At 34.7% G+C, this 14,909-nt stretch overlaps 2 protein-coding genes across 2 annotated transcripts; one reads left to right on the forward strand and one right to left on the reverse strand.

The window, feature by feature from the left end:
* Positions 1 to 2,190: 2,190 nt before the first annotated feature.
* On the reverse strand, positions 2,191 to 2,691 carry LOC148783875 (protein FAR1-RELATED SEQUENCE 6-like). The gene has a single exon (XM_088846198.1). The coding sequence runs from the start codon at positions 2,689 to 2,691 to the stop codon at positions 2,191 to 2,193; it is 501 nt and encodes a 166-aa protein (XP_088702324.1).
* Positions 2,692 to 6,761: 4,070 nt separating this feature from the next.
* On the forward strand, positions 6,762 to 8,685 carry LOC18442276 (proteophosphoglycan-like protein). The gene has a single exon (XM_006852499.4). The coding sequence runs from the start codon at positions 7,462 to 7,464 to the stop codon at positions 8,452 to 8,454; it is 993 nt and encodes a 330-aa protein (XP_006852561.1). The 5' UTR covers positions 6,762 to 7,461; the 3' UTR covers positions 8,455 to 8,685.
* The last annotated feature ends 6,224 nt before the right edge of the window (positions 8,686 to 14,909 follow it).

Raw genomic sequence — 14,909 nt, forward strand, 5'->3', positions numbered from 1 at the left:
CACTCGTGCCTACATCTTATATCTAGTCGGTTGTACAATCTTTGTAGATTCCACAGGTGGTTCGGTGCCTACAATATATTTACAGTTTTTTTAAGATATGGAAGTAGTTGGTCAGTATACATGGGGTACAACTGCCTTAGCCTTTTTGTTTCAAGGCTTATCAAAAGTTGATCGTCCTGGTCATCAACACCTAAGTGGATCAGCTACTCGTTTGCTAGCAATGCTCGAATATTAATCGTTTGCTAGTTTTTTAAAAAATTGATAGATATTTTTTGTTGTAATTTTATTTTTATACATGCATTTCAGTGCTGAGCATACAAGAATTTCAAATTGTTGCGCACAATTACCAAAGAAATAAGGGTAGGGCAACCTAGATCCCTCAGATGGGCCCCTCATAGAGTATGGGATAACTCTCATAACTTTCGTTTTATGGGACGACAGGCGACCGATAACGTGTAGATAAATAATGTTAGTATAGAATAGTTATTATTGATTTTGTTTATTTATAGTTTAATTAATTTTTGGTACAGGTTATTTAACTTAAAATTTATCCTTTTTTGGTCATAGGTCATGTGGACCCCATAAGATGATTATCCTGACCTAGGAGATGAAATTGAAGATGACAAAGATTACGGCATTATTATTCGTCAGACTGCTTTGTGTCGTACATATCTCATATGTCGACACATTTGTTAGGAGTATATGTCAGATCAAATGCTCTAGTTTGAATTTCACCAAGGGATATTGGCAGATCCCTTACAGTGGGAGTAGAGGGAGAGAAGGGGAAAGAGGATTGACAAATGGGTAGACGAACTTTGAAATGAAATAGACATGTGAACGAATAGGTTTGATTATAAGTGTCAAGCAGATGAAGATATGTTCAATGGAAACCGACAAAATAATTTATGGAGTGGTATACGCTAAGGACTATGCCCTTAATCCATTATCTATTTAGGAAACGTCCATCCAAATATGCACCTCGAGGTTACAATGATAAAGATAAAATGGTAATAATATTTTGAAACAGTTTCTGTTTTATTCGGAACATTTTAATTTTAGAAGTCTCAATAATCTATTTCCATATGACTTGATGCAACCTAGGGACATCAGCCATGTAGCTTGACTTGTGCGTGAAGGTTACAATTCAAGAAATTGGGACCTAATTGGGGAAGCATTAGATTCGCTCAAAATTTACGACCCATAAGCTGCAGGGGATGAAGATGCATTTGAGGAATTGGAGTTGGAGATGAGATGGAAGATATGTACCACCAGTATGGCTCCCTTCTTAAACAAATAAGGGGCCAAGTAATACACAATTCATCCCCACACCGATTCAAGCAGAGGAGCCTAGATGGCAGTTACGTTATCGCGTGCTAAGACAGCAGTAGAGCAGCTCAAATACAGAATTATAGTTGCCACAGTGGGGTGAGAAGTTGCTAGTACGACGAAAGCATTCATGATGATATTTTATGTTTTTTTGTTGTAAAGATGTCAGTAGTGCCTATATGTTGTAAAGAGGTCAGTAGTACCTATACTGTTTTTTTTGTGATGTGTTATATTTATGAAAGTTGAAATATCAATTTTTTGTGATATTTGTATATTTTTTTAATATTTGTGTTTGGTTGATTCAATGAGTTTATAACAATAGTCTGCATCTTATATGCTTATTGGAATGAGTAATTTAATAGTTTGGATGTGTCACAATTCCTTACAACCATTGGATGTGAAATTTAATAGGTTGGATGCGTCACAAAGTTCGAATTTAAAAAGATGTGTTGTTGAAGCTCACTTTTAAAAAGAAGTGATGTTGAAGATATTCAATTAAAAAAGTATGTGTTGTTTAAGCTATCCAATTTTAAAATGAAGACTAAATATAAAAAAACTATAAAAATAAATGTGGTCTTTCTTTTACCATAAAGCTCAGTTTCATCTTTACAGTAAAAAAAATTACCATAATAACATTTACAGTCTTTTGTTTACTGTAAAGATTAGTTAACGCATTACTCAAAATATTGTAATGCTTCAAAACCTGCTAGAAAAGTTGTGAAGTTTTGGAGCATTATAGTCTTTTAGGTATCGTAATGCTTTAACTAATATTTATGATAAAAAATCTACTGTAATAATCATTATAATCTTTTTAATATTGTAAAGATTTGTTAAAGCATTACAGTACCCAAAAGACCGTAATGCTCAAAAAGATTCTAAAAATGACGTGGAGGTTTGGAGCATTACGGTCTTTTGGGTCCTTTTGAAGTTATCGACAAAGTGATTCATACAACATCCTTGTTCACTAGTTGGGAATACTTTTTCAATTACGACTTTTAACCATTTCTGACGATCTGAGACAATAGTCAATGCTGGCAAATCAGGCCTCTTGTCAAACCACTCATTAAGAGGCTCTAGAAACCAAGTCCAACTTGGTGTATTTTCACTCTCAACCACTACATATGCTATAGGAAATATATTTTCATTCGCATCTATCCCAACTGCAGCCAATACTGTCCACTTGTATTTTCCCTTCAAAAATATCATATTGAGTCCCATCAGTATCCTGCAACCATACAAACATGGATAATTGCCTATAAACACACTCTCACACCTATCATAATCATCTGTTTGAATAACTGTTATGGTTCTAGGGTTAGTGATTCGGATCTTATGAAAGTACTTGGTGAGATCCTCGTATGCCATCACATAGGAACTCTAATTTCTCTCTTGTGCAACATCTTTGCCCAACCATGCTTGTTGGTAAGATAGCATAACACCGTGATCATGTTGTATATCATTAACTACATCTCCAAATATCAGACTGAGCATATCATTCATATGATCGTTGATATTGCTTGTCACCCAATGGCTTCGGACAAGCGGCTGATGAACCCTACTTATTCCACCGGTACCGGTACATGAGTGCATGTTTACAAACTTCTTCACCCTGAAAAAAGTTTGTTGTATTAACCCTCCAACAACGCACCTGCCATGAACACCCAGCTGCCGCATACCTCGCCCATACACGTCTCTCCTCGCTTTTTATAAACTTCATATTGAAGTTTTGTGATATGGCATAATCAATAAGGTGTGTACGTCATCAAAATTCTGACTCTGTCGAAGTACAACTTCGTAACTGTTAATCCTGATGGGACTTTCTATCAGATCGATGTCGTCAATATTCCGCTCTATTTTTAAAACATGCTTATCTTTTACATCTATACCAGCAACACCTTTACTACGAACTACTTTCTCTAGTAGGTAACTGCTATAGAAAAAAAAAAGAACAAGTGAGAATTATCCTAACCCATAACAAAATATTGATAAATAAAAAATAATGAATTTCATTACAAACTTCTTACATGATCAGTCTTAATGGACCATTATCGAGCACTATTGGCGGTCGATATTTAGTGGAGTCGAACTCAATAGATTTGTTTGATACGTGCTCGAGTAGGGAACTATGTCGAAAAAAAATTTGAAGAACAAGTAAGAATTATCCTAACATATAACAAAATATTGATAAATAAAAATAATAATAAATTTCATTGCAAACTTATTACATAACTAATCTTAATGGATCATTATCGGGCACTATTGGTGATCGATATTCGGTGGAATCGGACTCAATAGGTCTGTTTGATACATGCGTAGTGATGGGAGAAGACCCTTCCATCATATTTGTAATGTCATCATCATCATCAATAGGTATCATATTACTGTTACTTGGTAATCCTGGATCAATGTACCTAATAGTCATAGTACTTGGGGCATAATTTGATACTTTTTATAAGTGATCCTTTACTTGGTCAAATGATGGGATCCCCCTAAAAAATATAACCTTCATGCCCCTACCGTCATAAAAAATACGTCCATCATTAGATTTCCTATTAAAAAAACCACCAAAGTGTAAAACTATTTTCACTCTATTGTCACCTATTATTGTTGCGTACAAGCTCATGGATGAGAGATAGAGAGAGAGGGTAAGAAAAAGCTCAATGGATGAGAGAGAGAGAGGGTAAGAAAAAGCTCAATGGATGAGAGAGAGAGAAAAGAAGCTAAGGAAAATAAAAAAAGAGTAGTTTATGAGGCTAAAGAAAATGAGAAAAGATAAAAAAATCGTGAAAATAAGGTTTTATGATAAATAAATTGTTCAAAAAGGGAGGGAAATAACTACGGTAGTTCGAGTACCATAGCAAAGATCTGAGATATTACGGTATTAAAAGTGCCGTATAAAATTACGATACTTAAACTACCGTATAAAATGCTTAAGTATTACGGTACTTAAAGTACTATATAAAATACACTAAATATTATGGTACTTAAAATATCGTAACGTTCTTCACGATAATACGACTACCATGAAGGTTATTTTGGTCCAAAAAAAACTAAAAATGAGAAACAATGGTATTGACGAGGTTTACAAAGTTTGGGGTTTTTTTCCAATTAAGCTTAAATTAAGGTAATATTTGCGATAATTTTCTTTTTATTAATGTACTCATTTTAACATGATTTTTGTGGTATGTGGGAGTGCCATAAGTATTGGCTTTATGATAGATATCAACCTTAAAAGAGTGTTAGTTATTCTTGGTTCACACGTTTGTTAAGAGAGATGAGATTGTTTTGACTAGCAGTGAAAAGACTATTGAATTTGCATGGGTATAATGTGAGAGAGAGACTTTATTTCGTGGTTTAGAGAGTGCCACAAATAAAAGACCAACACAAAAAGAGATTAGATCCGTTATGAATCATGGATTAGCAAGAGACATATGTAATGCAAGTTGCAAGTGAGGGATTTTTTACATTTGCCTCTTTAGATCATTACAAACTTAGAAAAACTATCATGATGAATAGTCACTGAAAAATATAGTTTCATGATTTATTCTCTAATGCACTTATGTATGTGAAATTTTTGTATTTACACGGGTCGGAGATACACACTTTCTCTCAACTAACTAAATAGTCTAAAATTCTAAATATTTACTTATAAGTAAATTAAAGATATTTCAATTAATAGTAAATATTTACTAATAACTATAGCACGTGCGATGTATGTGCATAATACTAATATATTAGGAAAGATATAAAAAAATTCACATTATAAATTAAGCATATATATATATATATATATGGAAGAGACTACAAAACGATTATGGGCGAAAATGAATAGTATTTTCGTCCATAGGCTCAGTGCCGTCTGATTTATTTGGGCGGCGTGGATTAAAGGCTATAAGCATATTCGTGGAGGTCCGTCACGGATATAGCATGTCCGTGATAGGATTTTTTTCACACAAAATTGACGTAAAAAATATACAGGGTCCGTCACGGCTCTCGTAGGTCCGTGGAGGATTTTAGACAAAACCGTCACGAACATAGCATGTTCATGATAAGGGTGAAACACTATAGCAATTCGCCTATTTAACACTTTCCCTATATTTAACACTTCCCCTATATATATATATATATATATATATATATATATATATATTCGCCTATTTAACACTTTCCCTATATTTAACACTTCCCCTATATATATATATATATATATATATATATATATATATATATATATATATATATATATATATATATATATAAACTATATATAAACACTACGCAATGCCTATAGGCGAAAATGAGCAATGATTTTGCTTACCCCTATCAACGTCCAAAGTTCATCGAGCGGTCACGATTGTCCGAAAGTGTTTCATTTTTCATTTTTTTTCTAAAAAATAGAATGACCTGAAATTTGGAACGTGTATTTATCAAAAATAGGAGAATCTTCGAAAATTATATAAAAAAAATATTTTACATGAAAAAATTGACCAAAATACCGCCAAAAAGTTTTGGGGGTATTTTGATCAATTTATTTTTCGCGGATAATTTTTTTTATATTTTTATTAGATGCGTATCAACCTCCAAATTTTAGGTTATTCCGATTTGTAAAAAAAAAATGAAAAATAAAACACTACTGGACCATCATGACCGCACGATGAAATTTGGACGGTAATGCCTATAGGAGTTGAAAAGACTTTTCCATATATATATATATATATATATATATATATATATATATATATATATATATATATATATATATATATAGAGAGAGAGAAAGAGAGAGAGAGAGAGAGAGCAATGATATCATGCGAACCGTTGTATAGTAATATGATGCAACAAGTTTAAAAAACCATCTTATGACCATTTGTTTGATTCATACTAATGAATCAATCACCAAAAAAAAATTGAAAACACAACCTATTTAGCTCAATTAACATAGGCCGTTCATTTTGGTGAGATACTTAGATCTAGGCCTTAGAAAGATTTTTTCATTTCCAATTTTTTTGGATGCCTTTATTATCATTAGATCAACAATGTTAAAAAAGAAAAAAATGATTTTGCATTTATAAAGGCTAAGATCTTGAAATTAACAAAATGAATGATCTAGATTCGTTTTTGGAGATAATTCATTTTGACCATATTTAGGATTCAAATGTAACTTCTTCTTTTTTTGGATTTGATTATTGAGATGAAGAGAGTGTGTGTGCAAAATTTGGGATCATACAAATACCACAAACATGATTTTCTAAAAATGTCGTTGCATTATACGATGATACTACCGTTGCATTGAATCATTGCTTTTATATATATAAATAAAAGCTCACAAGCTTCTACCGTAGGACAAAAATATATATATTTGACAAGGTTAATGAGTCCAATAATGGGGCAAAGGAAAATAATTTCCTCCAAAGGGAAAGAATATTGACCATCCAGCCATGTACAAGACTAGAGGTAGAGCTTCTATCGTTCGTTAAAGCTTGTATTTACATGCCTTGGATGGATGTATTCAATGTTTTACATAGATCACCGACTTGGATGGGAAATCGGCCAAGACACGTTTTGGGATAGTATGTATTCTGGCTCCTTTTATATATCTTGTTTTTTTTTTTTATGTGATTTATTGGATCCATCTATATTCTCAGCTTGTAAACTTTTATTTTATTTTTATTTGTATTTTTATTTTTATTTTTTTATTTTAAATATGTTTTGAAATATAAAATAAAACCATAAATTGCCACCCAAAACCGGATATAGATAAGTGGGTAAATAAGGCCCCGCCGATGTGGGTTTTGAGAGACTTGGATGAAAAGTCGGTGCACCGCGAAGGGGTGCGGACCGGCATATCGACGGAACCGAAACCCTGAAAAGTGGATTCGGGAATCGAGAAGACCTCGGCTCGCTGCATGCACCCACACCCACCCCCACCATCGCATATGGTTTTGTATTTATATAACACATTCGTAGGATGACTTCTCTCTTCTTTCCCTTCCTCACTTCTCATCCACCCAATCGATCCATCATCTTCTCCTCTTCTCTCCTCTCTCTCTCTCTCTCTAGTTTCTCTCTCTACTCACCAATAGGCTCCTTTTGCCCTCCCTCTCTCTCTCTCTCTCTCTCGAGCAAGGGCGGTGGATGGCCAGGATCAACAAGTATGCCTCCATTAATTTCAACGAAGTCTATGGAAACAAGAACCCCGCACCCAACTCTGTTTCCTCTCCTGCAACTTCTCGCCCCGCCTCTCATGGAGGAATGCTCGTCTTAACCCGCCCCTCCAAACCCCAACCTCCCCAACCCAAAAAACTCAACCCACAACCCCCATCATCGAACCCACTCGAGCCCACTGCGCAAGCCACCGACCCCCCCAAAACCAAGCCCACTATCCCACCCATCCAACCATATAAGCCAGAACCCGCCGTCCAGTCCATCGAGCCCTCTAAGCCTGAACCCACCATCTCAGACTCTATCTCTCTGAGGCCCTTGGGGCGCAGCAACAAATACACGCCCCCTTCTTCGAATTCCTCGGCAAAAGCAGAAGATCACAGCACAGAGACCGTCTCAGAGAAAGGGAGCGACATCTTATCAAGAGAAATAGAGAGAGGGAGTCTTGATTTATCAGGGCACAAAGAGAGAGAGAATCGAGATTCATTGAAGGAGAGAGCGAAAGGGAATCAAATCCCAAAACCGGAACCATTTCGACCGCCCCATCTACGTCCAGGCTACGTTTCATCAAACGAAGAACCTTTTGTAAATGAGGTCCATGGCAATGGCCACAGGTTCAGAGATTTCAGGGACTTTGGGAGAAACAACGCGTTAGGGCAGGGGCAATTCGGGGATAATTATGGCAGGGTGCGCGACGTCCGTTACTCTCCAAATTCAATGGATGAGATGGGAGGACATACTGGTAATAATGGAGAAGAAAGGAGGCCAAAATCGGGAGGATGGGACGAGAGGATGCGACCGAGTTCGGGTGGCGGCAGATCGAGTCCCGGTGGACCACGGCCTAGTTCCGGCGGGTTCAGGCAGGGTTTTGGCGGTCGGGTCGCGGGGAATTCAGATCCGCCCACGGGAAAACCCCAGTTTTATGGCTCTTACAGATCAGAGACACAGAGGTGGGCCGCTGAGTGAGAAAGGGGTAATAGCTCGAAATCATGATCCGATGATGTTTGTTTCTTTGGAATCTCCATATGTTATAGAACTGCATATTCCGAACAAGTCTCTATATTCATCTTCTGATTCTTGCTCTTTCTTTATGCATATTTATTTATTAATGTGTTTATTTTTCGATGACTCGAACTAGGGTTTGGTTTATGTTGTAATACTGGGTTTGGAGCTAATTTGTAAGTTTCTCTTTGATCATCACTGTCATGGGAGCTTTATCCCAACTATTTGGGAAATAGTTGGGGTTGGCTTTGATAATAACTTGTTACAAAGTTTTACTGGGTTTGAAACTAATTTTTAAGTTTCTCTTTGATCATCACTGTCATCGACCCCGGCTGCCTACTTAATACAACTTTCCATCTTTACTTGGGCTTGGAACCAATATGATTGACAAAAAAGCCAAATTTCATCAAATAAATGGTGTGGAAAAGAAATGAATATTGCAGGAAGAAGTGGGTTTGGAACCCAACATGATTGACAAAAAAAGCCAAATTTCATCAAATAAATGGTGTGGAAAAGAAGATAGAAATGTATAGCGAGCTGGTAGGGTAACTTTTTCCGGTACATCTCTTTGTCACGCCTGCTTACTTTTGTAATATAAAGAAGGAAAGGGAGATTTTCTTTTAACTGGTATACAAAGAGGAGAGAGAGAGAGGAGGTGGAAGAAGTCCTTATCAGGAAGGAATGTAGACTAGAAACAGGAATTGCCCGTCTTTTCTCCACGGGAACGAATTAGTAGGGTTGTGATTGGTATTTCAAAATCCGACTTTCTTAAATGGATGGTTCGCCCCAAGTCTCATAAAAAAGTGGGTCGTGTTAGGTAGGTAGCTAATATAAAATTTGTTTTGGTTCGGTCTCAAATAATTGAATTGATAATCGTCGGGTTTAGATGGCTCAATTAGCTTGGAAGATGAAAGATAACAATTTCGTGTTCACTCATGAGAGGTAGGGCTTAAAAGGGTGCCAAAAAAGTATAGTGGCAGCAAAAAAAACATCATTGCAGGCCTTGTTACCGAAAAGAACATAACTTTACTCGAATATCCAATTAAATATTGTAACTATAAAAATCTTTTACTCGTATATCCAATATAAATATTGTAACTATAAAAATCTTTTCCTTAAAATTTTTCCCCTTAACATTTCTTAAGCCTGGTAAAGGGGTGGGTTGTATTAGGTAAATAACCAAAATAAAATATGCCAAAACTTTTCATGAATTCAAAATCTACGTTATTTGCTTATGCTTGGGCATTTTTCAGAAGCGACCCGTTACTTCGGAACGCGAGAATAGTGAGAAATGAGCAAGGGTTAGCTAGGGCGTACCTTAGAAATGAAGCATCACAGCGTCGCCCGATTGCGGTGAAAATAAGCAAGAATTCCTGCAACAATCGGGACAAATGCGAATAAAGAAAATAGGTAAGGATTCCTACGACAAATCGAGACAGTGCGAATAAAGAAGCTAGTCAAAGATAATAGGATTCGCCTAGTTATATGGAATGTATGAACTCTTCCATGTAAGAGTATGCAATTAGTGACACAATGAGATGAAGGAGAGTAAACGTAGCATGTCTATAGGAAATTAAGTGGAAAAGAAAAAAAAGAGTTAAAAAAATAAATGGGTATAAGCTTTGGTAAATAAAAAAGAAATAATATAAGTGATGTAGGCATAATAGTAGATAAAGATTAAAAGATAAAGTAGTTAATGTCAAGAGAGCTGGTGATAGACTCCTTTTAATTAAATTTGTATTAAGGGAAGAGATAATTAATTTAATTAGTGCTTATATATCACAAGTAGAACTAGAGAATAGACTTAATAGACAATTTTGAGAGGACACAGATGGCCTAGTACAAGACATACCAAATGGAGAGATGACATTTTTTGGAGGGGATTTAAATGGATATATATGGAAGAATAATAGAAGATATGAAGGGTTACATTTGGGAATATGAGTTTGGTGAAAGAAATGAGATAGGTGAGGCTATTCGAAATTTTGTTATGATCTACGACCTAAGAATAACCAACATTTACTTTAAAAAGCGAGATGAATATTTAATAACCTATAAAAATTGTTCATATTAAAGCATTTAATAACCTATAAAAAATTGTTCATATAAAAGCCACATTAACTTTTTTTTAGTTAAGAAGATAGATCGATCATCATGTAAAGACTGTAAGGTTATCTCAAGAGAGAGTTTGACTACCCAATATAGGCTTGTGGTTATGAACGTCTGCATAAAGACAAGGAAGAAAAGAGGTGAAATTGATAGCTGACCAAGAACTAGGTGGTGGAATTTAAAAAAATGAAAATTTAAACTTATCTAAAAATAAATTAGTTAAAGAAGGAAAATAGAACTCTGAATATAAGGTCAATGATATGGAATGAGCTGGCCGATTGTATTAAGAAAGTGGCAAAAGAAATTTTTGTTAAAACTAAAGGGAAAAGAAATTTCGATAAGGAAACTTGTTGATGGAGTGACGAGGTTCAGAAGGTCATTAGCGAAAAATGATCTCATTATTAAACTTGGCAATGCAATAGAAATGAACAAAACTTAGAAGAGTATAAAGTTTTTAAGAAAAACGCTAACCCAATAATAAATAAAGCTAAACTTAAGACATATGATAATCTATACAGTAATGTGAGCAAGATAAGGTGAAAAAATTGTCTTCAAATTAGCAAAAATGAGAGAAAGAAAGTGTAAAAATCTAGACCATATTAAATACATTAAGAGTGAGGACCAAAGGGTCTTGGAGAAGAATGAAGAAGTCAATAAAAGGTGGAGAGTTTATTTTTAAAAATTATTAAATAATGAACACAGTGGGAACATAATAATAGAAGGAACCATTGACATTTAATGAGTGTTGAAGTCATAGATACATTCGTACGATTAGGATCTCAGAAGTGAAAGTAGCTGTAAAGATTATGAATATAGGAAAGGCTTTAGGATCATATAATATTATGATAGAGGTTTGAAAGTGCATGGGGGAGATTGGCCTTGACTAACTAACCAAGTTGTTCAATACTATATTAAGAACGAAGAAAATGTTAGACGAATGGAGGAAAAAGTACTATGGTATCTATTTACAAAAACAAATGAGACGTACAGAATTGTATGAACTATCAATAAATCAACCTTATGAGCCATACAATGAAGTTTTGGGAGAGAGAGTGATAGTGCAAAGACAAAGGCATGAAATGAGTATCAAAAAAGCAATACAGCTTTATGCCACGGAGGTCAACAACCGATTCTATTTTCCTACTTAGACAACTGATTGAGAAGCTTAGGACAAAAGAAAAATACTTCTCGTTGGTCTTTGTTGAAATAGAGAAAAATTTATGGTAGAATACCTTGAGATTTGATTAGGTAGGTGTTGAAAAATAAAAGAGTCTATGGACATTACATTGACTTGGTGAGAGATATGTACGATGGAGCACTAACCAGTGTATAAATAAATGGTGGAGAGATGAGTGAGTTTTTAATGATAATAGGTCTACATCAAGGATCAGCATTGAATTCGTAGTTCTTTGTCTTAGTTGTGGATGATTTAACTTGGCACTTACAAGATGAGGTACCTGGTGCATGTTATTCGTTGATGACATAGTTTTGATCGATGAGACCCAAAACGGCATCAACAAAATGTTAGAACTCTAGAGGACTCTATAATCTAGAGGTTTTAAAATTAGCCGAATTAATACAGAGCATATTGAGTGCAAATTTAGTAATAGGAGTAGAGATTAGAAAGTAGTTAAGATTGACGATCAATAAATACAAAAAAAAATGCACTTTCAATAACTTGGGTCAATAATCTAGGAAAATTGAGATATTGAGAAAGATATCACAAAAAATTAGAGCAGGATGACCTAAGTGGAGATATGGCAACATAAGTTTTATGTAAGCACCGCATGAAGGTGAATGGCAAGTTCTAGAGGACAGCAGTGAGACCAACTTTGCTTTATGAGACGAAATGTTAGATGATCAAAAAAAAACATACCTATAAAATGAGCATAGCGAGGATGATGATGTTGAGATGGATGAGTGACATGACAATTAAGAGATAGAATTCCAAATATATATATTCAGAAGAATTTAGGTGTGGCACCAAAAAGCGATACGATGAAATAAAGTAGCCTTAGGTGGGCTAATTATGGGTGGCGCTGACCCAATACAACACCTATTCGGATGTGCGAGTTAGTTCAAGTGGAAGGCTCAAAAAAGGCAAGCAACAATCCCAAAAAGAAATGGTTGAAAGAAGTGAAAAAATATATGGCCCTTGATAAAGCTAAATAACAAACCAGGATTTGTGTAGCAAATCCCAATTAGTTAGAAAAAGCTTTGAAATGATGAAAATCTTTCTAATATTTATATCTTACATGTGTATCAATTTTCAAACTCTGTCACGACTAGTTCCAAGCTGGTCATACCAGTCCCAAACTCAGATAAAGAGAAAGGTTGTTTTAGGTAGACAGCCAGTTAAAAACTATGCCACATCTTTTTATAAATCGTTAATGGAACAAGATTCGTGTAGCCCACCCCAAATATTTGAGATAAAACTTGAATCATTATGATGATGATGATGTGTATTTCTTTTACAAAAACAATATATTCATATAATGAGTATAGCTGAGACGAGGATATTGATATGGCTGAGTTGCAACATAAAAAAGAATAGAGATGAACAAAATCCATTGAGAGAGGGAAAGAGAATCCGTTCAGAGGGGGAAAGAGGGAATGAGAAAAGATTGAGAAATGAACTTAAATTTGGATGAGAGGGTTGCACATGTGGAGAGGGCGTTAAGAGAGAATAATTTCCATAAGTATAAGAGAAAGACAAATACGAGAGAAATAATTGAGGATATAGAATTTAAAGAAAAAACAATAAATGATAGATAGAAAACTTACATACGTTTTTTTTTTTTTTTTTTTCCTTCGAGGGTCGCATGTGGAGAGGCTGTTTCTTATAAAACGTAAAATGTAAATCCATAGAGAGAGAGTAATTGTTCCATAAACAGAAAATATGAGACAAATAAATGAGGTTGCTTTTTAATAACTGAGAGAAAAAGAGAGAAGCCATTGAGAGAGGAGAGAGCGTAATGCCCAAGGTCTAGAGACAAAAACGTACTGCTAAGTTTGTTTTGAAGTTTTTTCAGTATTAAGTTTTATCACAATCTTCTTCCCCAAGGTCGAGAGAAAGCGTAATGCCAAATTTGGGGCAAAACAAATGAGTAACAACCCCCAAATTAGCGAACTTGGATACTATTCCGGTTCTCCCTGACCAAGTATTTTTCCCAGGGAAACATTTCTATGGGTGTGGTTTGTATAGAGCCGAGGTTCTAAATCATCAAAGTAAATCACAACTTCAAATAGTGTTGAGAAATGTGGTTTCAATACTGATAATTTTTGTAGTAGCCTTAAAATATATTTTCATTTTTAATTATAAAATTTAAAGCTTTAAAAATAAGGTAGATCAACCAAATCTATGGAAACATGAAAATCTTAAAAATTGACAGTCCAAAAATGTGTTACAAGATGCACTACTTCCAAGACTTGAAATCTATTTCCAAGACTTGAAATCTATTTTTTTCTCATATCCATGCATCTTGATGTCGAGATGATCAATTTGAGGATATTTGGGCATTAAAACACCTCTTCTAATGAAATTTTTAAAGTGGGCTCTAATTTAATTGTTTACCGCCTCGACCCTATAAAAACTTTTTCCTCTTTCTATCATGCAGACCAGATGACAAACACCCTCCAATGTTTCAAATTAGAGGAAAGAAAATACATGATCAAAGATTGTTTAATGTTTTATTTTTAGATTTTTCCAAAATTTTGGACATCCACAAATCTCAATCACGCACATGTAAAAAATATAACAAATAATTTATAATAAAATAAATTGACCGAATACTTTTAAATGTTCATGGAGTATCTTGTTCTATTTACCTTTTACAAATTATTAATTTTATATTTAATTTAGGTACACCTTAGTGTAGCATAAAAAAATTCAGAACTTCTTGTCAATCCAATTTGTCAAAAAATTTAAAATAAAAATTCTATATTAAATCATGACCATCCATGTTTTTTCCTTCTAATATGAATTGTTGGAGAGTGCTTGTGTACCCCTAAGTGTCCACACTTTGTAGACCCTATATTATCTTTTGTCCTTTCAATATGAAGGGTTGAAAGGTGCTTGTGTACCCCTAAGCATCCACACTTGGACCTCATAATATCCTTTTTCCTTTTAATATGAACTGTTGAAAGGTACTTGTGTACCCCAAGTATCCACACTTTGTGGACCCTATACCATCCTTTTTCCCGGACAGGATGCTACAATCGCCAAATGAGACGGCAATTAGCGAGTGTTATTTGTGCTTAGCTGATCAACCAAGCTTGTCTATAATGAAAGACTTTACTAAACCGATATC

This window comes from Amborella trichopoda, chromosome 1 (assembly GCF_054954075.1).
Source record: "Amborella trichopoda isolate Santa Cruz 75 chromosome 1, AtrichopodaSantaCruz75HAP2 v2.0, whole genome shotgun sequence".
NCBI lineage: Eukaryota > Viridiplantae > Streptophyta > Magnoliopsida > Amborellales > Amborellaceae > Amborella > Amborella trichopoda.